Below are 27062 nucleotides of genomic sequence, written 5' to 3'. Positions count from 1 at the left end.
TTAAAATGTCTGTTTGAAGGTCTCAATGGTATTCTTCATGCAGATCAGGTGGGGTGTCAGAGGAGATACTAACAGCTAGTCTCAGCATATTCTTAAATGTAAGCAGTTTGAAAGCTGTGTTTAAGATGCTGCCTCACTAACTTAAAACACATCCCCAAGATTCTTGACACCTTGGCTTTTTGTTGCACAGAGAGACTGGTATGCCAGACGGCAATTCCATGCTGTGACACTTTGTACTGCAGTACTGCAAAACATGGACAGAATCTGACTACTTGTCCAGAAACCCATAATCTGTGAAAAAAAGTAAATTTGTTCCTGTACTTTATTAGAGCAAGACATTTTCTTCCTTTTTTCTATACTTAAAATCAAGACATTCTGGTCACACCATGCAACCAAACTGTCTACAACCTTCTAATATAGATTTGGATCATTATTATCATTCATCAGAGTAAGAGAGGTGCAATCATCAGAATAACTGAATTGGTTTTGACCACCGGCAACACAATCAATTGTATAGAGAATGAACAGGAGAGGTGAACCTAGAAAACTGGTATGCTCCACAGTTAGTTATTGCCTTGGACGAAAGTATAGGAAGAGGCTTGTTTCCTGTTTTTTCCATGGTTTCACTTTCAGCACTGCGCCTACAAGATTTGATCTTTCAATCTATAATGTTATATCACACTTAACTTAGATGTCAAATATTTCTAATACAGCTAGTGTTATGTTCTTTCTCTTTCACCTGTGTGGAAGTTTCTCATTCAGCACCCTTGATTATCTCGCTGAAAGAGACACCATCCAAAGAGGTTGTTTGTCACTGCTCAGAATCAACTTCCCATCACCTGAAACTGGTACATAACATCACAATGATTTTTAAATTAATCTCTTGTGCAAGAATTCAGGCCACAACCATATTTACATCCACTATTGAAAGCTAAATTTCTACTATTACTAAAAACCCAATCATAAAAAATACAGTGCTCTCCAAAAATACTGGAGCAGTAAATTTTAAACATACTTTTGCTTTTACACTCAAAACATTGGTATTTGTGATCATAAAATTAATGAGTACAATGTTGTACTTATTAATTGGATAATTTTTTATATTTACATTCATACAATTGACTATATTAGAACAAAAACATTATTCAATAAACCTTTGTTCAAACCAATCATTTCAAAAATCATAAAATGAGAGAATACCATTCAGTTCTTCTAGCTCATTTAATAGTTGGTAGATAAGTTATCAAAAGCTCTCACCCAGCTGTTCCTGAAAGAAGCCAAGGTGTAGGCTTCAACAACATGGCTAGGAAGCTTGTTCCATACTCCCACAACCCTTTGGGTGAAGACGTGCCTCCTGTTCTTAGTTTTAAATGCACTATCAAAAGATGTTCATTGGGTTGACTTTGTCACTGCTTTTGAAGATTTTAAAAAAGTATCAGGCTCCATCATAACCTTCTCTATTCTAGATTAGGAATTTATGTCTCTTCAGCCTAAAACATTCCCTTTAATCCCCAAAATGTATATGGTTGAATCTGAACTGATTCCAGAGCAGCAGCCCCAAATTATCTAGAATAAATAAATAATGTGTCAAGATGACTAATTTATTGGCAATATATACCTACAGTGAAAAGGGAAAGTGAAGTGAAATTAGTCATTTTTGCTGTGCTATTGAAATTTTTGGGACAACAGATGAGGCAAAAGTATAGAATGGCCAGCTTCTATTTCAGGATATTTTATGCATGCATGTTCAACCAAAAATATGTTTGTGTTCATTCCTCCAAAATTTCAGGTCAGCAAAAGTATTAGGACAAATGAAAGTAAACTAAATTAGAGTACATTTAGTATTTGGTCACATACTCCTTGCATGCAATGGCTGTTTCAAGTCTATATCCAACAACCAGATTCTTGACATGTTCCTTTGAGATGCTTTGCCAAACCTTATCTGCAGACATTTTCAGTCTTTACTTGATTGTGACATAACAGGTTTCCTACCTTAGTGTTTTTTTCAACAAGTAAAATGCATACTGAACAGATTTTAAATCAACATATTGACTTGGTCAGGTTAAAGATTTCCACTTGTTTTTCCTGATGAATTCCATGGTTAGGTGTGCAGTACATTTTGAACCACTGTTTTGCTGCAGGGTGAAATGACACCCAATTGGTTTGGAGGGATTTTTTCGGGCAGACGAGATGTTTCTGTACTCTTCAGAATTCACTCTGCTGCAGGCATCATCAGTTACATCACCAGTAAAGATCAGTGAGCCAGTTCCAGAGGCAGCCATGCACACCCAAGCAATCACACTACCTCCACCATGCTTCACAGATGAGGTGGTGTGCTTAGGATCATTTGTAGTTCCTCACTTTCTCTCTTTTCTCCATGTTCCTTTCTGTCACTTTGATAAAGGTTTATCTTTGTATTGTCTGTCTATAAAACACCATTCCAAAACTGTTGCATCTCTTCTTTGTACTTCTCTGCAAATTCTAATCTGGATTTTCTGTTTTTAGTGCTGATGAGAGATTTGCATCTTGCAGTTTGGCTTTTGTTATACTTCTTTCAAAGCAATCTGTGCACAGTGAATTGAGATACTTTCACCCCCAGTCTGGCAACTGTCTGTAATCTCGTTCAGTTTTTTTTATCACAGCTCTAATGATTTTTCTGTCATCAACTGATGTTGTTATGGATAACTTGATCTTTGCTGATTGCATACCTCCAGTAGTTCTTTCTTTTTTCAAGACATTCCATATAGTCAATTTTCATTAATATTTAATAAGAAACTTATATCAAAAGCCTATTGAAAATCTAAAGACACCATAGCATATGCTCTGTATACCCATTACCATTACTGCTTGTTCAAAGAATTCTACCAAGCTAGTTATGCAAGACCTACCTTTTCCAAAACCACTCTATTATCTAACATATGATATATATTTAGGTGACCTTCTAAGTTAGCTTTAGTAGTTGTTAATGTTACATGTATAGCAATTACACTTACAAGTCTATAATTCCATGGTATAGCTTTATCACCCTTTTTACAGGTGGGCACTACATTATCATTTCTCAATGGGAACTATACTTATCTGAAGCAACTGATGGAAGAGTTGCGTCAATACCTTCTGAATAATATCTTGTGTTTCCTTGAGTACAATTTGGGAGATACTATGAGACCCTGGGAGGTTACTAACCTTGAGTGCTCCAAGCACACAAAACACTTTTACCTTTTTCCTAATACTATTTAATATAAACCTTTGACCTTCCACTGCCTGAGGCCATTTTCTTTTCTTTGTATAGAGGTTTCCAATTGATATCCCAAATATGTTTTACTTCATCCTTACCAGCCCTTTTGCTAATGTAGTGCTTTAAGAATTTTTCATAATCATATTTTTCAATCCTTTCCGCTGCGATATTTGTAAAAAGAGGTGAGGAAGTATGAATAAATATCTACCCACGTTTATCGCGAAAAGAAACTAAGCTTTACTGTGGGAGCTTTCTTTGCATCTTGACATAACATTCAACCTGCTGCCTGCACCAGTGCCATAAAAACATTTTGTTAGAACATTTCACAGAATACAGGAATTATTGTCTTAACACAGCTCTCTTAAAGGCATATGCAGTTTACATATAATGCCCATTATATGACAATATTCCCTTCCACTTTTCTCTTGGTCTAGTATTTTTTTCTAATTATTTATTTTTATCCACTTCACGTGATCCGTTCCACGTTGCAATTTACAAATGCGACTTCCACTTGCATTGTGAAATTGCTCAACTGAAGACTTTCACTACCTGCTACTGCCTTACTCTGAATTTCCTTCCCGTTTTGTTGCACCGTCTTCTTGGATTCATCGATCATGTCTCTGAGGTACACTGCACTGCAACTTCTTCAACTAAAACAAAACTACTTCCTGGTAAAAGACACATTTGATTATTGCCGTATTACTAGGATTTTAGTTGCTACATCCATCGCAGCACAGGACTCCGCTTCTTTCATTCGTCTGCCAGCGAAGTTTCTTTCCCTGCCTTTTGGCGCACAACCATAAGGCCATCCTGTACTGGCGCCAACCTAAAAAATATTTTCTTATTACCACACCTGGAGCGCACTCAGCTTCCCCCTGAATCCCCAAGACCGGCCAGATCAGCGCTACTCAATACCCGCTGCATAAACAACATGGCTCTTCTTTTGTTGTGACATTATCAAAGAACAAAAATGGACCTTCTGTGCTTAACAGAAAAATGGCACGGACAAAACGATGGACTGCTGTTTAACCAACTAGTCCCCCTTGGATATGGATTGTTTGACCTTCTGCGTCTTTCAGGCAGAGGCGGGGGCATCATTGTTATTCACAACCTTTTTTACAATTTAAGTCCTATTGCTATACCTCCTCCCTCTTCTTTTGAGTGCTTTGCTTTAAATGTCTCTATTCCCCAATCAGCTATCATTGCCACATTTTATAGACCACCCATACCCAGCGAAGCCTTCTTAGGTGAGTTTGCTGATTTACTCTCATTCTTATGCCTTAAGTTTAAAATGATCCTTATTCTAGGGGACTTAAATATACAGAATGACTCAGGATCTTCTAGTCTGGTTAAAGACTTCCTTTCTCTATTGGGATGCTTTGATCTTACTTAGTTTGTTTGTACCCCTACACATAACAAAGGACACACCCTAGATTTAATCATTGCCAATGACTCTTTTGTCTCCCACTGCTCTTCCCTTGATCTAGGCCTCTCTGACCACTTAGCTATTCTTTTCAATCTGGAATTACCTGTTTCTAACACTTCCCCCTCATGCTCTGTAAATTTCCCACAACTGGCGATCAACTGATCACCCAAGGTTTGCAAATTCTGTTCTGTCCTTCTTATCTTGTTCCTATACCTCTGACCCTCTAGAGGACAAAATACAATTACTTGACAGTGCTCTTTTATCTACCCTCGACACCTTTGCTCCTTTAAAAACTCGAACCCTCCTTCTCTCGCCCTGCCCCCTGGTACAATGACCATCTGCGATCCATGAAGGCAGCCTCTCGCAAATGTGAGCATAGGTGGCGTCTTTCTGGCCTAAATGTACATTATCAGGCTTGGAGAGATTACTTATCTGAATATAAGGTTACTATAGAAACTGCTAGACCTACCTACTTCTCTCACATCATTGAAAATCACTATAAAAACCCCAGACATCTTTTCTGCATCAACAGCTTGCTAAAGCCAAACTGCCCCACCACATTACCTGCCTCATCACAACTTTGCAATGCATTCTTCGATTTTTTTAGCTCAAAGATCGACAAAATCCGGCATCACATTCTCTCCACTACGCATATCATTTCCATACCTCCTCCCTCCTTATCCAACATTTCTGGTTCCCTTCTCTCCAACTTCTCTCTTCTTGACTCAGCTCCCTCAATAAATTAGTTACACACATGAAACCCACTACATCTATTTTGGATCCCATTCCCACCACTTTATTTCAGTCCTGTTTCTCTTCTCTCTGTCCCATTGTCCACAATATTATAAATGAATCATTGAGCACTGGCGTTGTACCAACGGTCCTCAAAACTGCTGCCATTACTCCCATGCCAAAAAAGCCTAACATGGCTATCAACAATCTTAACAATTTTCGCCCCATCTCCAACTTACCCTTTCTAGAAAAAATTCTAGAACGTGCTGTCATATTTCAGTTACATTACCACCTCATGACAAATAACCTTTTCGAACCCCTCCAATCTGACTTCCGTCAACATCACAGCACAGAAACTGCCCTGATCAAAGTCACTTACGATCTTCTAATAGCTTCTGATTCTGGTTCTCCTTCTATACTCATCCTTCTTGATCTCAGTGCTGCTTTTGACACTGTTGACCATAACATCTTACTTTCTTGTCTTGAGACTGTGTTTGGAGTTTCTGACACTGCTCTCAAATGGTTCAAGTCTTACCTCACTGATCGCTGTCACTTTGTCTATCTTAATGGGTATAGGTCTGAAATTGGTCTTGTTAAGTCTGGTGTTCCTCAGGGCTCAATACTGGGCCCCTTGCTCTTCGCCATTTACATGTTTCCACTTGGTCAGCTTTTAAGATCACATGGCCTCAGCTATCATTTCTACGCTGACGATACTCAAATATACATCCATACCAAACCTGACACTAATGTGGCTGTCTCTATTCTATCTAATTGCATCTTTGACTCAAAATTTGGATGACTCAAAATTTCCTTCATCAGCTTCGTAAGGCCAATCCTATAACCCTATCTGTAGATGGTTCGGTACTTGAGCTTCAGTCTAAACTGAAAAACCTTGGGGTGATATTTGATTCTGGTTTAACATTCGACCCACATGTGCAGCATATTGTCAAAACATCTTTTTTTCACTACGCCCTATGCCATCACTAACAGTGGCTTAAAAGCTAATCAACACATTTGTGTTCTCTCAAATTGACTACTGTAATGCTCTACTTGCTGGGGTATCTAAATCTACATTGAACAAACTGCAGTATGTCCAAAATTCAGCAGCCAGCATCCTGACCAGGTCTAGTGCAAGTGATCACATTACTCCTATCCTGGAGTCCTTGCACTGGCTTCCTGTCAAATTCCGTGTGGACTTTAAAATCCTCATGCTCACCTATATATATGCATGGCTTGGCACCTTTGTTCCTGTCTGAACTATTATCGCCTTACTCCCCACCTCGCAACCTTCGCTCTTCTAATTCTGGTCTCCTAACTGTCCCCCAAGCCCGTCTACATTGTATGGGCGACAGGGCCTTCTCCTGTTATGCCCCCAAGCTCTGGAACTCTCTGCCCAAGGATATCAGAGAGTCACCTTTTCTAAACTCCTTAAAATCCAGACCCAAAACCTTCTTCTTTAGAAGAGCCTTTACTTAACTGGTTCCATTCTTCACCCCTCTGCTCTTCCTAGTACCACCATCCATGGTCTCCTCTGGATATTGTAATTCTGTTTTATCTGTATCTGTATAGAATATTTGTGTATTCTTTTCATTTATTGTTGTTCTCATTCTGTAAAGCACTTTGAGAAGTCACCTTTAAAGGCGCTATATAAAATAAAGTTTATAATATTTTCCTTTACAGGACTCTGTTGTTTTTATTCATTTTGTAAAGTGTTTTTTTCACTATTTTTTTAATTGATTTGCTGAATCATGAAAATAATATTTCACTTACTCTTGGGATGAAGTTGCTCTATACTTTAAGCAGAACCTGTTTTAATGATGAACACAAATATTGGGACACATTCTCTTTAAGTACATTTTAGAATGCAAAAGTATTTGTGTGCTTACCGCTTTGAGACAACAGCTGAATTAAGTCTGTTATCCATTAAGCTCACCAAACACACTGCATAATCATCTTAGATGCTTTGACAACCATTTTCTGCAGCTATTGTGAGTTCCTGACTGTTTATAAGGTGCTCTGACTTTTTTTTATTCAGCATGTAAAATGCATGGTCAAGCTGGATTCAAAAGATTGACTTCGCCAGTCTTAATTTTCCACTATTTTCTACTGACAAACTCACTGGTTGCATTGACCATATGTTCCAAGTTCTTCTCATGCAGTATGGTGAAAGACCACCCAATATGCATGAAACCATTTTCCTTTACAGATACAGAAAATCTGTCTGTAAACGTACAAATTCAGTTCACAGTTCATGTGCTAAAAATCTTCCCAATGACATCAAGTGGGAATACACAATCATTATCATTATGGAGACAATTTAACAAAAGAAAGGAACCCAAATGGTGTATTGCAAAGGAATAGGCTGTAAGCTAGACTCCAGCAAAACAGAAATGTTGAGTTGGAACAGAATTCAGTCAGTCAGAATTCACTTATGACTGTTGAAACAATGGGTCTTTAGATTCATCTGGAAAAACATACTACACTGTACAAACATCAAGTATGCATAATATGAAGGAAACATCTTAACAACCTAAAGAGCTTTGAAGTTTTGATGATAATTTAATTACCATTTTAATTGTATTGAAATTTTATTATCATTATAATTGTATTAAAATGAAATGAAATGCTCAGAAATTAGAAAAATAAGACTGTCAAATGTGGCCACCAAAAAGCTAGTGACTTTATCCTATATATTCAGTGATGGATGTTTAAGCACAATTTGCATGTTTGTGTGCTTAATAAACAGGTCAGACCATTTACTGGTAACATTTTGGGTATTTCTGCAAATACCCAAAATGCAAAAGTAAGAAAAGAAGATGCTGCAGTGATTTTCAAACTTAAAACATCGAACATTGCATCTGCTGGGTTTTGTTGAACCTGACCTCTTAGTGCATACTTTACTTTATTATACCTTCTTGCTAATTACTTAAGCTCTTGAACCAAGCAGATTTCAAGTGCTCATTAGAGTACTGTTATTTACAACACACTTCAGGAAACTGGATCCTGTGCTCAATTATCGTAATTGAGTTGTAATTATGTTGTTTATTTTCTTCCAATTTACACAATTGGTAGCTATACTTCAGAATCCTTACTTTAGAGGAAATGCATCGTTACTTGCACATGTGATACACTGTGCAAATGACTCATTATTTCCTGTAAAAAGACTGACAGCCAAAATGCACTGTAGCCGCTGTGGTTTCCTCTAGAATTGTTTTACAAAGTGTAAAAGGTTTTGTTTTTTGTTTGTTATTGTTTTCTGTTTAGTGTATGGAACCATTGCTGCAAGTAATGACGTAAAAGCATGTACCATCATGCCAAACTATTGTGTTATGTTTCCATCTTCCATTAAAATTTGTGAATATCTTTTGTTGAGTTAAACAGACACTTTACCACCAGAACCACTTTTCACAAACACTTACAGTATGTTCTGGTAAGAAAAAAGGGCTAAATGTCAGTCTCGACAAACAAACAAAACTGCATTTCATTAAAGCAAGTAAAGAACAAAAATTAATTTATTTTTCGCTTCATCTGAGAATCAATGATCTTCAGCTAGTGTTAATATGAGAGAACCATTATGTTTACTAGGAAGTTTAAAGAACATTTTTTCTAGGAAGTTTCCTAAATTGCTTTGCAATACATAGAATGCTCGTTGTCTTTCGAGAAATAAATATTTATTCTAGACAGTAACACAATGCCAGGAAAACATCTTCTATTGGATGACAAACATTTCATATTTTTTGTGGAGGGAGGGGGTTACTTTATTATAGTAGGTATTTTGTTTTTAAAAAATTAGGTCTATGTAGAATTTTGTCAGGTAGCTCATGGCAGAAAACAAAACAGGTAAAGCTATTTGAATTTAAACTTAAATTAAAACTAATCTTAAGTGTAAATAACACCAAAATGAAAAGGAATTGAATCACAAGCTCTCATTTTATACCTTAAAGTAAAATACTTTTATTTTAACATCTACCTACATTGATGAATAATTAATACATTCCTTTTCTTTAACTAATTACAAAAAGAAATACTTGACAGCTGTGCTATATTTGATAAAATGTCATTTAAATAAGGCAGAAATGGAAATATCCAGAGCATCTAGCTCAGGTAATGGAAAAATCAAAATGGGCAGTGTCGCAGCATTAATTTGTATACAACACTGAGCCATAACTATGTTCTTACAAGCCATATAGTGTGTGTGTGTGTGTGTGTGTGTGTGTGTGTGTGTGTGTGTGTTCTGCATCTTCCTAGCTTTCCACACATTCTGTATGTAAAAAACAACCTCACTGGGGTTTATATAATGATGTCCTAATGATAAAATAGCCCCCTCTCGTCAATACCTTAACTTGCCACTAAATATTTAAATCAGAAATAAGAATCAAGCCTGGCTCAAGACTTAACTGTGCCCCACTGCATAGAAGGCCTAGTCCTAAAACCCAGTCATAACCAGTTCAAAACTTGCTCATTACATAAAATAATGGCAACCGGTCCTTAAACACAACTGGACGAGTGATGCTGGTTTGGTTGGGTTGTTTGCAGCTAAGCCAGCCATGCGACTACATCTTCTTAAGCAAAAGTAAGCCCAGAGACTTGCAAGCCACCTCAAAAAAAAGAAGACAATAGTGGAAACTACAAAGAAGTATATTTAAACAGTGAATAGGAGGCATGTTTTACCAGAGTTGTGGGTGTCTGCAACGAAGTATTTGGCAATGTTATTTCTTCAACATTATTGAAGTTTCAAGTGGTGGTTAGGTTAGATACTTGGATCAATTAGTAGGAACAAAATGATCGCAATGGACTGAATGGCCTCCTCTCGTTTGTAAGATCTCCCATGATCTTATGGCTTATGCAACAGACTCTGTGAGCTAAGTTAATGACCTAGTGAATAATCCAAATTGCGAGATGGCGATATAGAAAATAATATTCTATATAAATAATATAAAGAAAATAGAACTATTCGTTCTTCATTTAAAATGTAAAGCCCAAACAGGACTGCACAACTTTAACATGGTGCACGGTTAGCCTTTCATACAGAGTAACTTTTGTACATCATAAATGTCTCAAATAAAAAGCAGTGTATCAGAGAAGTGCATCAGGTAAGCAGAAAGGTTAAAATGTTTATCCTGAGTGGGTTTAACTTAAATATGCAGGAACTAATATGAAACAAAATAAGACATCAGCCTGGTTTTACAGAATCAGCTGTCACTATACTGTAGTAAAAGGATATGCATCACAAAATAATACCACAACCAGTATTATCATGGATGGATCAAGGTTATCCCTTTGCTTAAACCTTAATTACCTCACACCAATATTTAATCAAGAAAAGATTACCTTCAAGAACAAAGCAAGGTAGGCCTGTGCCAGATCAAAATCCCTCTTGCTGTCCAGAATGCTTATGATCATCTTTAGGAAGCTCTGCATCACGTCCAAGGACCCCCCGACATCAGGGGCCAAACCACGCAATTCTGTCTCAATACTGGAGGGGCCCATTCCCTTGAGAAGACTCACTGCACCAGTATCTGTACAAAAAACATTTAAAAGTCAAGTATCAGCTGTCTTAATTGCAATGTGCACACAAAGGACTAAATGTGCCATGGTTTCTTAGAAGTTAGCCAATTTATATTCAGCATTGATTCTTATTATAATCAGCATTGTTCAAAACTGATTCACAAGATATAAATAAAATTAAAAGTTACAATGTAAAGAAATATTAATATTATACATGTCTTTCCTCCTACAGTCCTAAAACATACTGGTAGGTTAATTGGCCCCTGTGTGAGTGTGCAAGTGTCCGTGTGTGGTCTATGAAAGACAGGCATCTCTTCCAGGGTGTACTCCGACTTACTTGCGGGGATAGGCTCCCCTGCGACTCTGAATTGGTAAAAGTATTTAGAAAATGCATAGATGGATCAGTGTTGGTATTTGGGATTGGTCATATACTGCTTATATAAGACACATGATCCTGTTAGAATTTCTTTTCACTTGACGTGTATATACCACGGCAACTTTGTGTTTCTGTGTGTCGAGATACAAGAGTCAGCTGTAAGAGGATATCAAGATGTAAGCGTTGCTTGTGCTTATGAGCACATCAATAAAACACATTTTAAATAATGTAAAGCAAAATTGGGCTTACTGATATCATCAAAAGTTGCAAAATCACAAAATCAAGAAATTTTAAAAAATGTTTTTTTTTCTATTTCTCCTATCAAAGAACTGACCAAATACTTTTATCTACTACACCAATCAATGTTGTTTGAAAGAATCAGAAATATTCATAAAAGTTTCTTCCAAAAAACAAGGGCTTGAAAACATAATTCTAAAATTATATAATAAATTGTTCCTCTTGTCTGCATTAACTGAGGACTAAGGACTATTAAATACAGAGCCCATTAAACCAAGAGGTATAAAACAATTTCTAGCTCTATTATTACACAATGTATAAAGAAATAATTTATACAGCACATTTACAAGCAATAATCTTAAGACAAAAAATATATCTTACAAAAAAGCACATTATACATGCACCTAAAGAACATAAATGAATTTATCTTTTTTTACAATCTCTGAATGTTTTCACACAAGCTAAACAATTAAACTGTTATCTTTAACAAACAAATATATCTGAAAAATTATGTGAATAGGAGAATCTTCATCCTTTGATCAACTATACAAAATTGAAATATTTTAACACAAACTCACAGTCGTTGCTGACCAAAGCATCTTCAAGTTGGTGATAAAAATCTGATTTTTGTGCCAGCACTCCAAAATTCACAATCTTTGACTGCAAGAAGAATATATTGAATTAATCAAAGCCCTTACTTTGATGTAACACTCAAGAATTGAGTTCAGTTTACTTTGAAGTCATTATAAAACTATTAACAAGCTTTAGTAAAAATACACAGACATTAATTACTAAAACATTATTTCATTAGCTTCAGATCTGAGTGATTTATTCAACAGAAATGTGATCATAAAGTCCTAATCTCATGAATCACTATTTCATTAGTACTTAACAGTCCAGCCATTTCATTGGACTGTGTACAAAAAAATAGAAAAGCAACATAAAATTAGAACTTTTTTAAACTCAAAGACATGTAATCTTAATTTTCCAAGTAGTATCAATTTTATAACAGACCTAATTGGGTAGTGCCAGTTGTTAAACAACTCGGCCTTACGGCTGGCATTTGATAAACAGTGCTACACAGGAAGAGGAGTACTGATTGGAGGGAATGTCTCTCACTCACATCACTGCTATGATAATTGTAGAATTATCTATAATTGGAGAATTCTAGTCACAGCGACTCATCGACACAGCCCTGTCTCAAACGAGCAACACATGCCCTATAGAACTAAACCTGTGCTTCAAGCAGGCACTTTCAATGGTTAAACCACTCAGGAGCCCCTACAGTCTTTTAAAACGGCATACTACATTTACTCTTGCTATTTACTACTATATTCAAAGCATTTTATCCTTGCAATGATAAAAAAAACATATTACTAGTACTGTACATTGTTCTGCTATCAAACTGATAATCCAACTAATTGTGCGTCTGGATGTTACAACAGTATTAAGAGGAGACATGTAATGAAAAGTGCTATATGTAATTTCCCACCTGGCCTTCTGTGCTGGAACTGTCAGCAGCTCCAAACTGAGGAAGCAGGCCAGGGACTGTGGGGAGGAAGAACGGAGCAGACTTGGGAACTTTTGGAGGCTCCTTGGGCTTGTTTCTTTTCTGTTGGATCAAACAACACAGTTTTTACACAGAGCACAATCCAAACTGAATACATTCATTAACAAAATCCAATTAATTACTCTCTCAAATCAACAAGTGCACTTTTAGAGAGTGACTTTAGGCGAGTTGCTTATATTTACCATTTTTCCCAGTGTGTAAAGAAAATAAGTTTTAGAATATACAGGTAGTGGACACAAAATGAAAATACCACTTATTGGGGTGACCACCATGTACAGTGTATAATCTGTGGAATAATCTACCAGCATCTGGAATTCTGCAGCTGAAAAGCAGCACTATTCTTCCACAAGAAAGTCAAGCAATTCACGCCTGGCTGAATAACGCTATCAGAGGCATTGTTCCATAATATCCTATGAATGCTCAACTGGGCCCAGAACTGGCGACTTAAAAGTCTAAGACACATGGCATCACCGTCATGAGCATCAAACCACTGGCAGTGACACTTGATCTATGAATGAGGTTACTTTCAGAAAGACACCCCTACTCGCAGGAAAGAAATGCTACAACTTAGAGTGAAGATGATGACTCAGTACAAGCAGTAATTAGTATTGATCTTGCCTTCAAGGCCACCACGCCAGGAACATGTGTCCCACAACATTAAGGAACTGCCAGATCACTTGTGGGCTGTCAAGTTCTTTAGGTTGGAGGCACACCTGCACTCATATGTTTGCTGGGAATATAGTAAAGAAGGATTCATTTCATTGCAACGACCATATCATTGCTCAGCTATACACTGCCTGTGCTCTTTGCACCACTGGACTCACAAATGCGCAATGCCAGGAGTGATGAGATATTTGTGCACTGCAACCTGACTCTGGAGTTTTCCTGTGAACTGTGTTTGATCAAACTGGCTGCTCGCTCCACAGGTTCAATTTTTCAGTCCATTGATCTGCAGTTGCCTGTCTGTTTCACCTTGTACTTTGAATTAATGCCCAGGTGTCACAATCCTGGAGTTTGCACTTCTGCCCACTGTTGCCCTTTGCTGATGTCTTCCCTTGGGAGTTCCATGCTGACATCACCTTGGACACCATTGCTCATAAAACATCTACAAGATTGAGCTGCCTTGGTCTCTGAAACTCCTACTGCACAACAACAACAATCACCCCTCTATACGTGAAGCCATACCAGGCCTGTCCAGCTTTTTTGTACTGTACATTTTAAGTATGTTGGGCTTTTATTTGCTTCCCTGTGGGTAAGCCCTTGCTTTCAATATACATGGTGTCCTTCATTTAATTTTTCTTTCTACTATCTGTAGACTGTATCCGCCTATCTAAGAGTGTGTTTTGGTTTTTGGGCACTACAAATAATTGTAAGTGATAATAAAAATCCATGTAGTACACCCTGCAGTAAAAACTACACAGCTATGGTCCTGAGAGACTGAACCATTTATTTTAATGGAAAAAAAAATGATCAAAATAAACTTTTAAACTAAACCTTAACTTGAAAATAACAAAATAACTAGTGAAAGCACATAATCCACTAACAGATCACATCTGGTTCCACTAGAATTGGTGGTTTAAATAAGGGTGGTTTATATTTCCTGTTATTTAATTTCTTATTGACTTCATTTCCTGTGGTGTGCTGCAGTGATTGTCTGATGCTGCAAAGACTGTATGTTGCCATTCCAAAACCAAGTAAAACAGCAGAAGTTTACTTCCATCAAAATTCTTTAAGACCTAATTTGAAGAAACATTTGCAGAAGACATGTTAATATACTTCTGTTTCTTCGTTATTTGACATTTTTAGAATTATTTTCAATAACTTTTAGGCCTCCTTTGGCCACGACTTGAAGCAACAGAGAACAGATAAAATGACAGTCCCAATGAACACAAAAGAGCAAAAAAAAACATCAAGATGAAGTAATCAATTCTTAGAAGATGATAGATAAAAGTGACACAAAACATACTGCAATCAGGTGTTTCACTTATACAAACCTTAATAATATCCAGTTTCAGCAGGTTTTTCCACCTTGAATCAGGCAGCAGAGAAAGTGTCACCAGCTGGTCTGCAAGCTGCTCTGGAGACTCATACTCTATCATCTCGTCACTCGTGACCTCCTCAACTTCATAGTCCATCTCTACATAGAAACACGGTTGGCAATTCAATAAGAACTCCTTCAGACCAATAACCTAAAAATAAAACTCTTCAACTCTTCCAATGTATCTGCTCCATTTGTAACATCTGCAGATATGAGTACTACTGAAAACCTCGAAAGGTCCAAAATTACAGAAAAACTATCATCTTATACAAACCTCTAGCGATTAAAGAATATAACAGGAAAAAAAGGAGCAGAAAAAACCTTTAAGAATTGGGTATAAACTATTCAACAGCCACCACAACTGACTGATCATAATATTTGGTTCTGTATAAATATTTGTATGTTGTAATAATAACTACTATATAAATCATCAAATAAGTAAACTGTTAATGAGCAATCAGGGACAGGCTATTAATTCAGTACCTTGCACAGGACAGGTTCCAGGTAGCATTACCACCGTGGGTTCATAATCAGAAGGCAGGGGACGCAGGGACACCGGTCTACAGAGTGTGTTGTTTGACCTTGATTAAAGAAAAATTAATTTTGATTAGTAGTGTTTTTAATAAGTATCAAAATGTGCCACGAACAGTATCATAAACAGAAATATTGAAACCCCTTTTGTTTCAAGGGGTTTCTGAGCCACATGCACAAGCCACAACACTGAGGCTTTTCCTTTCTTCAGAAATCTGATCTATTACTGCCACACTGTGGGCAACCAGTGGAAAAATGGTTCTATCTTCAGGGGATATTAATTACTAGAGTTAACAAATTAAAAGATAATTGCATATCAAAAACATTTTAAAATAAAATTTTTCATGCCAATTTTATTATTAGATACTGTAATTTTGTATCAAACATGGCAGAATAATACTTTTAAATTTCGATTTAAACCACTGTCGCCAGAAATTTGAAATGAAAATTACGTAGCAAAGAATGACTCTCATAAATCTTGTAAAAATTGTACTGTAACTTAAATTAAGAAAAAAACATTTTGTTAAAACACCTAAGTGAATAGTTCTTAAAATTATTCAAATTACTTTGTTAAGGAATTGCCCTTACATTCTATGCATGAAATGCAGAAGAGCATGTCTCAAAAAATGGCTACATTGTTAAACATGATCATCTCAGAGCATGCTTCTCATCTTGATGAGTCATCAAAGATTCACAAAATGTGAATAATTGTGTGCCAAAAGATTTCTATATTCTGTGAATATTGCAGTGGTCAACACCTAACTCAATGACTGTGAGACTGTGGATCCTACATTTGCAACATGTGGGAATCCACCTACAACACTGATATGTAATGTCTGGACTTTTACCATAGATATATCCCCAGATCATCTACATGTGCAGAAGCCAAAAAATCCCCTGTAGGTGACATGGTAATACTGACAGCTGCTGCGTCAAGCAGGAAACAGTCGATGAGGCTGAAAAACATTGAAAACATAATCTGAATTTAAGCAGTACTAGAGAAATGCACATAAAAGTACTACATATAGGGAAATTCCAAAGAAGTGCATCCAGTCATTGGTTATTCACTTCTAAATTTCTTTATACTTTCATTTATCAAGTTTTTGTCAAACGAAACCTTAAAAAGTATGACCAGACCTCCTCTTATCATCCACAAACATCAAACATCTTCTTGACTTGCAGTAAAGTCTTCTTATCACACTCTTGCCTAAGACTAAATATGTGTGCCACAAATCACTGATATATTTGCCTTTTTCGATGTGGAGCCGGAAGATTATGTAACTCTTTTGCCTGGCATACCCATATTTTGAAAGTTGTGAACACATGGTTTGCACTGTTTTAAAAATATTTTACCTGACAGGCTAAAGTTAACAATAACATGCATGTTGCAGTCTTATATTGCAGTCTTAGTGACTGATCATTTGTCTGGATCACTTAATTAATTTAATGCTTCATTGTCCTTTGAACACATACAGTGTATCCCACAGGATAAAGCTTAGTGCAGGTGTTAACCTCATACCCCCCCACAAGTAGCTATTTAACCACTAGATTACTATGGTAGCTTGTGAACTTAAATTTTATTATTGTAACTAAACTGTATTACCCTTAATGAGACATTACTTGACCATGGAACAAGTAAAGGTTTATTCCATGCTGAAAAAAAGAAAAGAAACAAGGTTTCAGCGTGGAGCCTCTTTTCAACATGGAATAAACCTTTACTTGTTCCTTTGCAGGCTACCCATGCTGAGGCAACTATCTACTTGAACATTACTTGACTATAACAGCTAGTTTGATTTTAAAGGATTCATCAAAGATGTAGGCTATCCAGGAAGAGCTTTGCACTTGAAATGTGTTATTAAGCTATTTGCTATTTTCTGTTTGCATCAAGGCATCATTCCATCATTGTGTACTTTTTGCTATTTGGGCACTGTTTATTATTTTGCGTACACAGAGGAAATGAGCCTTTTTTTAATCTATTTGTCTATGACACAATGATTCACCTGTAAAAAATGACCCATTTTTTTATTCTTTGCCGATTTCTAACCTAGCTCATAAGGGGCTTAAACCCTAATGCATGACATTTAATTACCAGAATCGCAAGTTTCTATAACAATTTCAAAATTGTACATTCATTACTTCATTTTTTTTTCAAATAAACCTAGACTTGATGTAAATGCTTGAGATTTTCAGACCTGGACACGAGACCATGAGATTTGGTCCTGACGTGTGAGACTTGAGAGCTATGCAATCGCATATCCCCGTGGCGGCTGGTAGGCAAATGATCTTGCAATGTATTACTACGAAACAGCATTTCAATATGGATTATTGTGTACATTTTGTCAGACATCAAGGTTTTGTTTGGCCTGGCGGTGCCAATTTTTGGTCAGGAGGCCTGTCTGACCTGTACACAATTGTGCAAACTCTAACATAGATGCCAGATATCAGGCAATATTAGGCAAATTGCTAATCGGGCTCATTAATAATGGACACATTATTTTCATAGGAAGCCAGGTTAGACAGTAGAGATGCCTAGTAGGCGTTGAAGAAGGACTGAAGGAGGGTTTATGATAGTTGGACCTATGGTGGTTAATGACAACATACAAATTCCAGGCAAAACAGTCCATAATGAGCAACATCCTTCTTACCTTTCATTCAAAGTTATCATTCCAAGTCTACTGTTTTGAATTTTAAACTTAATGGTTATCTTTATCTGAGCGTCAGAAGTTTTATGAAAGATTCTTTGTGTTCATGTACTTCCTATTTAATTCCCCACATGACACAAGTATTAAAATGTATTTATGCAAATTTTACCATCCAGATGGAAGATCCCAGGTTCTAATAGTGCAGTCCATGGAGGAAGTTATCAGCCATCGACCATCAGGACTAAAGGCCTTTAAATATAAAGAATTCAAATGCACGTCAGCTAATATTCAGGAATACTAGAGCAATTGCTAAGAAAATTATACGGTCACTTACCATGTCATTTATTTGACCATTGTGTCCTGAGAATATTCGTACAATTCTCCTTGTCTCCATGTCCAAAATGTTAATGGCGAAATCATCCAAAGCAATGGCAAGCATTCCACTGCAGACAGTCAAGAGAAAAGGAGGCTCTGACAACTCAAAAAATGCAGGTGTCAAACTATCTAGAACAGCTCCCAGATCAATGAAGCTTCAGAAATCAAAATGTTGTAGATTTTAGCCTTATTAACAGTCACTTAACAGGGGTCCCTCACTGCTTTCATCTGTACTTTTTCCACATGTAAAATTCTAAAACCCAGCCAGTAACAATTTAATAGCAAAAAAGTAAAATGCATTTAATATATTCACGTTATTCTGGCATTTCATCCTACATTAACATTTGTACAGAAGTGTGCAATATGCTGATAAGACATATGTTGGAAATAAATGAAATTACTTTTCATTTTGTTTCTTAATTTCTACTGAAGGAATCTATGAATATTACCACAGAAACTGAACAAAAATTAATACACTAAATGCCCTGTACTTTTTGCTTAGTAATCCAGCCTATATTGATACTTCACAGGAATAGAAACTTCAAAATATTTCTGGACCTCAATATTATTCTTACCTGTCCCTATGTAAAAATACAGCAGCAGGTGAGGACTTCAGTGCAACTGTGTGAACCAGTTCCTTAGACTTAAATTTCCAGATCTTGATCAACTTGTCTGCTCCAACACTGACAGTCAGCTGGTTGAGTCCATCTACAGCCAGTCCACGAACTGGTCCTTCATGAGCTTCAGAACAGAATCAACAATACAGAGTTAATGAACAATATCACTCATATTTTTATGGGTTTTATGGGTTCATTTTAAGGGTTTTCACAATAACTTCAACTGTTCTGTTCTAACATGTGATCCATGTTAATGATCTTATCATTCAATTCCCGCTTTTCTCTATAAAGCCGAGGTGCTGCTTTGACGGCAATTCATCATTTTTTCTTTGATGGCACTCTTTCACTTGCCCTTGTCTCACAGTCCACATTTATTTTTGATGAGCTGGACAGTCATTACCCTGCACGTAAGTTGCAGTCTCAACAGTACACTGAAATCCTTTTTTAACTTTTTACAGCTTTCATCTTTCATTTTTTGATTAGATTTTTATATAATGAACTATTTACATTATGCCAGCACGGATGGGAGGTTAAAACTAAACACTGTTTTTTTTACAGAACAAAATCAGACAAACCCAATCCGGGCTTGCCAGTACTTGCTAAACCTCTCTGCTCGTAACTTAAGAGAAAGTGTGATCTTTTCCATTATATAAATCTCCTTCACAACACTGATCCACTGTTTCGGTGTTGGGGAATCTTTAGTAAACCATTTTCTTGTGATAGTTTTTCCTACTAAAGCTAAATGAATTCCTAGTATATATCTGTCTTTTAGCTCCATGTAGTCAAAAGTAAAATTCCCAATATGCATAATGGAGAATTCAAATGGTTTGTCTAGGTTTACTACATAAGTAAGCACAAAATGTATGAATTTTCCAATATTGCTGTATTTTCAGGCATCACCAGAATATGCGTGAATGAGTTGCTACTTGTTCTCCACATAACCTCCGACATTGTGAACTTCTTTTTTTTCCTGTGAATTTTTGGGCTATCAAAAAAAGAAGTCAAAGACTTTTCTCCAAACTTGTGAACTGGTGGAGCTTTCTTGAAATCTGCATATGTTCTTACCACTGTTCTGCAGAAAATAGTTTTAGCATTTTCTTTTGTAATCTATGTTAAGAATGGAAATTGGACGAAAGGAACCACATCTAGTTTTATCTTTTCCCTCTTTGGAATAACAGAAATAATAGCTTCATTCCAAGAAGGTCGAAGATCTCCAGCTTCCCTTATCCAATTACAGGTAGACAGGAGGATAGGGGCCAACTGATTTTTTAATACCTTTTTAATACCTTATAGAATTCACTTGGAAAAGCCATCTGTCCCTGGTGATTTATTGGCCTTAAGATCAGAAATAATATTTTTGCTTATTACTGTAGTTATATATTATTTTCATCCTTACTTAAAACATGAAAGTTTAATTACTTTTATAAAAAGGAGATGTACTGTTTATTTTGGGTTTCAGATTATGTGTATGCTCATTTTTTTGGGGAGGCTCGCTATTCCGTTTTCCCTATCAAACTCTTTGTATTTTTGCTGACCCAAGGACTGTGTGGCAGTTTTGTCCTGAAGCCTGCACTTCACTCTGCGCAGTTTTGTCTTTTTTCAGGACTCCCGTTATTCGGTTTCTCCATTCCCGAGTCTTCCTGTAATTATTTCTTTTTTTGCAGGATGCTCTCTATTCAGGTTTTCTCCGTACCTGAGCCTCGTTTTATTTTTTCTAACCCATGGGATGTTTGGCAGTTTTATGCCTCAGCTCCAGCATCGCCGGGTGCACGAGCCAGCCCCTGCTCTGCACAGCAGTTTTCAGCTTCAGTGTTGCCCAGCACACCAGCATCTGCTCCAATGTCATCTGGCACACACAGCCATCCTTTGCGCCACACAGCAGTCTCAGTGACTTCAAGTCTGCCCTTCTAAGTCATCTAGCTCCTTTCCCAGGAAGCTTGCAACACCATTTCTCCCATACATGACACTCCCTTTGTTCTGACTGGCGGATTCCGATTGGCAGCATCCCCGACTTCTAGCCTCCATTCCGTGCAGCAGCCTCGGCTCTCAGCATCGCCCGGTGCTCCAGCCTTAGCTCCCAACCTGCTACAGTCTGATTCTAGCCAGCACTTCTTTCCACACTTCACTGCTCACTGTGTCAACCTTCGAGTTTGGCGACCTGCACCCCTGACACTACTGAGGGCTGCCCCACTAAACCCGTTCGGTTCCTTCCATACTCAAGACTCCCTTTTCCACCAGGCTGAGTTTAACGGCTTTTCTGTCCACGAGGAACGCAACTGGTCCAGCTTCTCCTGGGATCGTCATTCTTCTCCATTACTGACTGGCCTGGGGTGACTAAGCCCCACCAGCCAGTAATTCATTATCTCTTTTTCACTTTTCACTCTCCAGTCCCTTGCAATGACAAATCACCACTCACACAACTGTATTCAGCCACGGCATTACAGACAGACTTAATGCGAGATTCTGAAAAAAAGCTCACATCTTGGCGAGATCTAGAATTAATCAAAGACAGACGGCCTTGAAATTATGTTCTATAAATGGGATTTTTTTTCATCCCAACTGCACATTGGATAAACCAATAATTTGAAAAAAGCGTTTTTTAACACTTATTACACCTTTACAGGGCCTTACCTTTATCTTTGCCATATTGACCTCTATGGTAGCCTGACTGCATGTTGTATACGTCTATATGTCCTGATGACAGGGCTACTACTGCAAAGTTGCCACATGACGTGATATCCACAGCCTTCATTAGGAGGAAAGAGAATATAAATTATACAGAAAATACTGAAATGGCATACATTTTTAAACAAATTTTCCATGCAATCAATTTTTTTATATATTACATAATTTTTGTATTTTAATTACTTCAGCAGTAACATTTTTTGGAATTACTGCTTCTCAGGAGTAATCCATCAAATACAACCAAAGCATCTAATTTCAAAGAATATGTTTGAATTCAAGTCACAAATGAGAAAAAAAAATGTGGATATAAAAAACAAGACATTTCATGCGCATGGAAGCAAAACACACAGAGATGCTCCGTATGTTTTTCTGAAAGTGATTAAATTAGAACAGTCCTTAAATATTTTTCTGTTATCTATGATGCTTGTCTGACCTTATAAGATTGGCAGCACTCCAAGAGCACTCTCAACTTCCTCTTCCTATTTGCTAGAGATAACTTATTTTAATACAATTGGTTAGTTTCATAGCACGTTTTCCGTTTTAGTGGAGTCGCCATGGGCACCATGATGCGACCTAGCTATGCCAATATTTTCTTTGGCTGGGTAGAAGAATGCTTCTTTGCTTCCTATACACCCTTTGTCCCTGATCTCTACAAACGACACATCGATGACGGCGTTGGTGTTGCTACATGCTCTAATTACTAGCTAGAGCACTTCCTTCAAGGATGGCAACCCACTGAAGCTAAGCGGGTGTGAGCCTGGTCAGTACCTGAATGGGAGACCTCCTGGGAAAAACAGTTGCTGCAGGAAGAGGTGTTAGTGGGGCCAGCAGGGGGCGCTCACCCTGTGGTCCATGTGGGTCCTAATGCCCCAGTACAGTGATGGGGACACTATACTGTAAACAGGTGCCGTCCTTCGGATGGGACTTAAAAAACCGAGGTCCTGACTCTCTGTGGTCATTAAAAATCCCAGGGCGATTGGTGGAGGGGAGTCCCTATTACCTGTAAAGCGCTTTGAGTGGAGTGTCCAAAAAAAGCACTATATAAGCTTATTTTTAATATCAATTCACAAACTCTCACCCATCCCTCAAAAATACAGTTAACATCTCTTGCACCACTCTTCCACTTCTAGACATAACTTTATCTATTAACCACCCCAGACTCTCTACCTCGGTCTATTACAAACCGACAGATTCACACAGCTATCTCCTGTACAACTTTTTTCACCCCACTCACACCAAAAACTCTCTCCTTTTTTCACACTTCCTCAGGCTACATCAACTCTGCAGTGACAACATGGATTCCAGAACCAAGCACTCAAAATGTATTACTTTATTAATTTTTTCCATTACACATGTGTGCATCTCATTTATTAATGGCTGGCTTCATGTGGTGTTAAACATGTGCTTTGTGCTATGTTTTTCACATATTGTCCCATTTGGGACAATAAAGGAAGTAAATAATTGCAGGTACGTGAAGCAGATATTACCATCTAGTTGTATCTCTAATAATTTTCTAGCATTTCTTTTATTTCATTGACATATGTTAGCAGTGTTGGTTTCTCCACTTTAAGCGTAAAATGTTTTTTTAAACCATTAAGCAATCAGTTTTGAATTGACTAAGAATCAAGCAGTGCACTAGTGTTTCAAGGGTCTGGTAAATTTAAAGGGTAGATCATTTCCACAACCTTCAATATATTTCAGTTTTTCCACTTTCTAAATTATGTTAAACCCCTATTTACATCTAAAATATCAAATAAATATGCACTAAAAGATGAAGCTCTTATTACCTTCAGCCCTTATTTTCAAATTCTTCATTGCATCTAATAAAATGCTGAAGTCTTGACTTAGATGGGTCTAGGACCTAGAAAACCTATTTACCTATATGCCACTGTACTGAACCATATGAATCTACAGGTCAATACTGGGGTTCAGAACTGCTTCATATCCTTTCATTCAACACACTGTATAGCTGTAATAACAGTTATTTCACTTAAACTATGGAAACTAGAAGGAAGACCATTATAACATTTTCTATTTCAATCTCCTGCAGAGATTCTATTACTGTAAGCTCTTGCTTTCTTGCGTTAAAAGCATTTCCTTTCTTGGATGCTTTGTTTATCTTTGTATGCTTATAGTGTCAGCAAAAGAGTTACTAACCGTAGCGTGGACATTTAGCGCTCGGTTTCGTTCAAATCTCTCCGGCTCCAGCTTGTGCACTCCCATGGAGGTCTTCTGGTAGTTCCACGTGGTTACACTTAGGAAACCACGATGACAAGCAACGATACCATCCCAATCACTCTGACGTGCAGTCTCTAAATGAATTAATTTAAATAATTATAGTTACACCACAATTCTCAAACACAGCTTTACAATGATTCAGCATTATACCAGGAAAAACACAGATGTTAAAGAGAAACTAAAAGGTAAAAGCCTAACTCACAAAACTCCAAGTATACCATGACTCTTCACCTTCCTATTCTGTATTATAAACATGAATGCAAGTCTGTGTCATTTCAGTTATTTCAATGAGGCAAAACTTTGGTCTTTTTCTAAGGAGATTAACTGATTCACAAAGTATCAACAGGCATAACGTAGAAAAGAGTCACATGTAAGTTTTCATTAAACGTCATCAAGTAAACATACAGACGAAAATAATCTCACTATAAAGTGATGACTAACATTTACAGCATGAACAACAAATTGCTGTTTATAAACACACAAGGCTGAGTAATGTTTTCTTGAGTCTTCCTACAATTCTCACACAAAGTACCAGACGTAAGCCAAGACCAAAGTAAAAATGAATGCCTACATGTAAATACAGAACACAGTTTCCACTTAGTTCTTTCTGTGGCTTACGATCATACCTGAGGCAAATGTGGTAATAGCTGGAAGCTTCATTGTGTCATACTGGAGACCCTTCTTTTTGGATTTTTTTTTATTAATGGAACCTGTTAATAACACAAGCAAAAGTTAAAATTTGATCTTTTTAATAGTTTAAGTACTCTTTAAATGCAGAAAACTCTAAATCCATCATCATCTGTGTTTTTATATTTACTTCCGTGCACTCATAAACTGATTAAAAACTATTCTAAGAAGAATATGGAAGAATACACACATATTTGCAAGATTTAAAACTGAAACAACCAACTTTTATTTGACAAAGGCTGTCTTTCTATTGGCTTTTATAGTAAATAAATGATTCATAGGCAGCTGAGTGAGTCACTTCCATCTGGCCAGCCTCAAATATTCATTTTAAATTTCATATTAAACAAAGTGATTCACAGCCAGTTCAATGGCTTTTATTTATTCAGGAGTTCCACACATTGACCTGTTACTCACTTTTTTATTATTGATAGTGACATAGAGAGATAATGCAGGAATACAGTGATGTGTATGCAAACTTTTTGTTACATATTAAGGTTTTCTTTATAGATCTATTCAAATTGTCTATTATTACAGAAGCCCAAATGTGACACCAACAGTGAACAGAAGGCCATGCAAACAAAAAACAGAAAGGACTTTTTCTGTCTTCTATGTGTTTGTAGTATAAACATGACCTAAATAAAACCACCTAATGGTATAGTGGCTAACCAAAGTAAATTGTTTACTAATTTTTTTATCTTTTACGAAGCATTTTCCAGTAATTTATTTTCTTAGCTTAGGCTAAATATTAAAATATCATTAAATTGCATTACAAGGCTGATACTGAATTTGATGTTTTAACTGATTTTGTTTTGTAAAAAATAATACCATAAATGCTAATACTTTTAGTGCATCTATGTAGTACAGCTCCTTTGTCTTTCCTACAGCATAGGTACTCGTGATTTTATTCTTTCAAGTTAAATAATAATATACTAATAAAAAGTAAAATCTCCAAGTGTTGTACTACTTGTAAATATACGAACTTTAAATGCATTCATTTTCCACATTAAAGTTAAATTAGAATTGTGAATATAGGTTTTATATTGTATTCTAAAATACAATGAAGAAGCCAAAGACATTACCGTGTCCCAAACTCTTATTGAACCTCTCATGAACAATGGAAAAAGACTGCAAAGTTCCATCTTGTCCTGAAAAAAAAGTACAAACCTTAAAAACTTCACTTCTTATTTCCTGTATTGTGGCTTGTGAATTAATATAATACCGTCAAAATTCCCAAAGAATTGATAGGCATTAAATATAAAACACTGTCCATTTTAAAGATTATGTATACAAACATGTCTATATCACATAAATAGTAAAATCTCCCTCATCTCTATTAATAGTTCATAAGATATCTCCCCAATTAAAGAAAAACAGTTCCAAAAATGTAAATTTGAGCCTGGAGAAACCAAAACAAAAGATCTTATACTAAAATTCCTTGCGTCCGAAATGGGAGAAAGTGATTCTGGCTACAAGGAATTTTAGGATAGATGAGATTAAAGCAAACTGATACAAAATGACACCTAGCCTATAGCAAAATGAATCGGACAACACCACAATGATTGAACTTAAGTCATGTAAAATAATAATAAATGTTCTACAAAAAGATTTATGGTGCTCGCCATACCCCAACAAAGCTTCAGTAACAAAGTAATCCTGTGTAGCTCAGTGTAAATTCACTTTTAATTCTTAACACCTAACATAAAAGGAAACACGTAAACATTATGGGCTATGGTTTCCGGTTCCATTTTAAATAATTCCATTTATAAAGCCCAAAGCTATTGAAGTCACTGACTACCAGAAATACACAAGACAGTACCAGCACTAAGAATCTGCTTCCCGTTTTGCCCATGGTGCCTTATTCTTGTGGGTGGAGCACTGTGTCCAATGCGGCATCTCAATAAGCGACCACCACCTCCTGGAGCATCAAATATCCACACCTGTTCAAGACAAAAATAATTGTTCATTAGCTTACAGTTTTGCCTACTGGAATACATTAGTGATAGAACAGAAACAATGTTGCAAAGGTTTGCCTCAGTTTTTGAACACCTGCATTAGGTATTTACATTTATTATTCATTGGTATCTACTACATTTTTTTATTTAATCATAGTGCTGGGCGATAATTCGATAACGATAATTATCGCGATATAACTTTCCACGATATAT

At 36.7% G+C, this 27062-nt stretch overlaps 1 protein-coding gene across 1 annotated transcript in view; it reads right to left on the bottom strand.

Moving 5' to 3' along the window:
* Positions 1-27062, bottom strand: part of wdr36 (WD repeat domain 36) — a 58104-nt gene that overhangs the window by 3438 nt on the left and 27604 nt on the right. The window contains exons 9-22 of the mRNA XM_088629358.1: positions 26714-26834; positions 25977-26042; positions 24837-24920; positions 24130-24284; positions 21919-22033; positions 19246-19411; positions 18630-18738; positions 18465-18544; positions 16502-16609; positions 15606-15703; positions 15079-15221; positions 13007-13126; positions 12093-12174; positions 10725-10912 (exon numbers count right to left, since the gene is read on the bottom strand). Of these exons, the coding sequence (XP_088485484.1) occupies positions 10725-10912; positions 12093-12174; positions 13007-13126; positions 15079-15221; positions 15606-15703; positions 16502-16609; positions 18465-18544; positions 18630-18738; positions 19246-19411; positions 21919-22033; positions 24130-24284; positions 24837-24920; positions 25977-26042; positions 26714-26834 (1635 nt within the window). The remainder of the gene's footprint in view (positions 1-10724; positions 10913-12092; positions 12175-13006; positions 13127-15078; positions 15222-15605; positions 15704-16501; positions 16610-18464; positions 18545-18629; positions 18739-19245; positions 19412-21918; positions 22034-24129; positions 24285-24836; positions 24921-25976; positions 26043-26713; positions 26835-27062) is intronic.

The sequence above is a fragment of the Lepisosteus platostomus genome, chromosome 4, assembly GCF_059453375.1.
Source record: "Lepisosteus platostomus isolate fLepPlt1 chromosome 4, fLepPlt1.hap1, whole genome shotgun sequence".
NCBI classification, from domain to species: Eukaryota; Metazoa; Chordata; class Actinopteri; order Semionotiformes; family Lepisosteidae; genus Lepisosteus; species Lepisosteus platostomus.
This window is presented reverse-complemented; position numbering and strand designations above follow the sequence as displayed.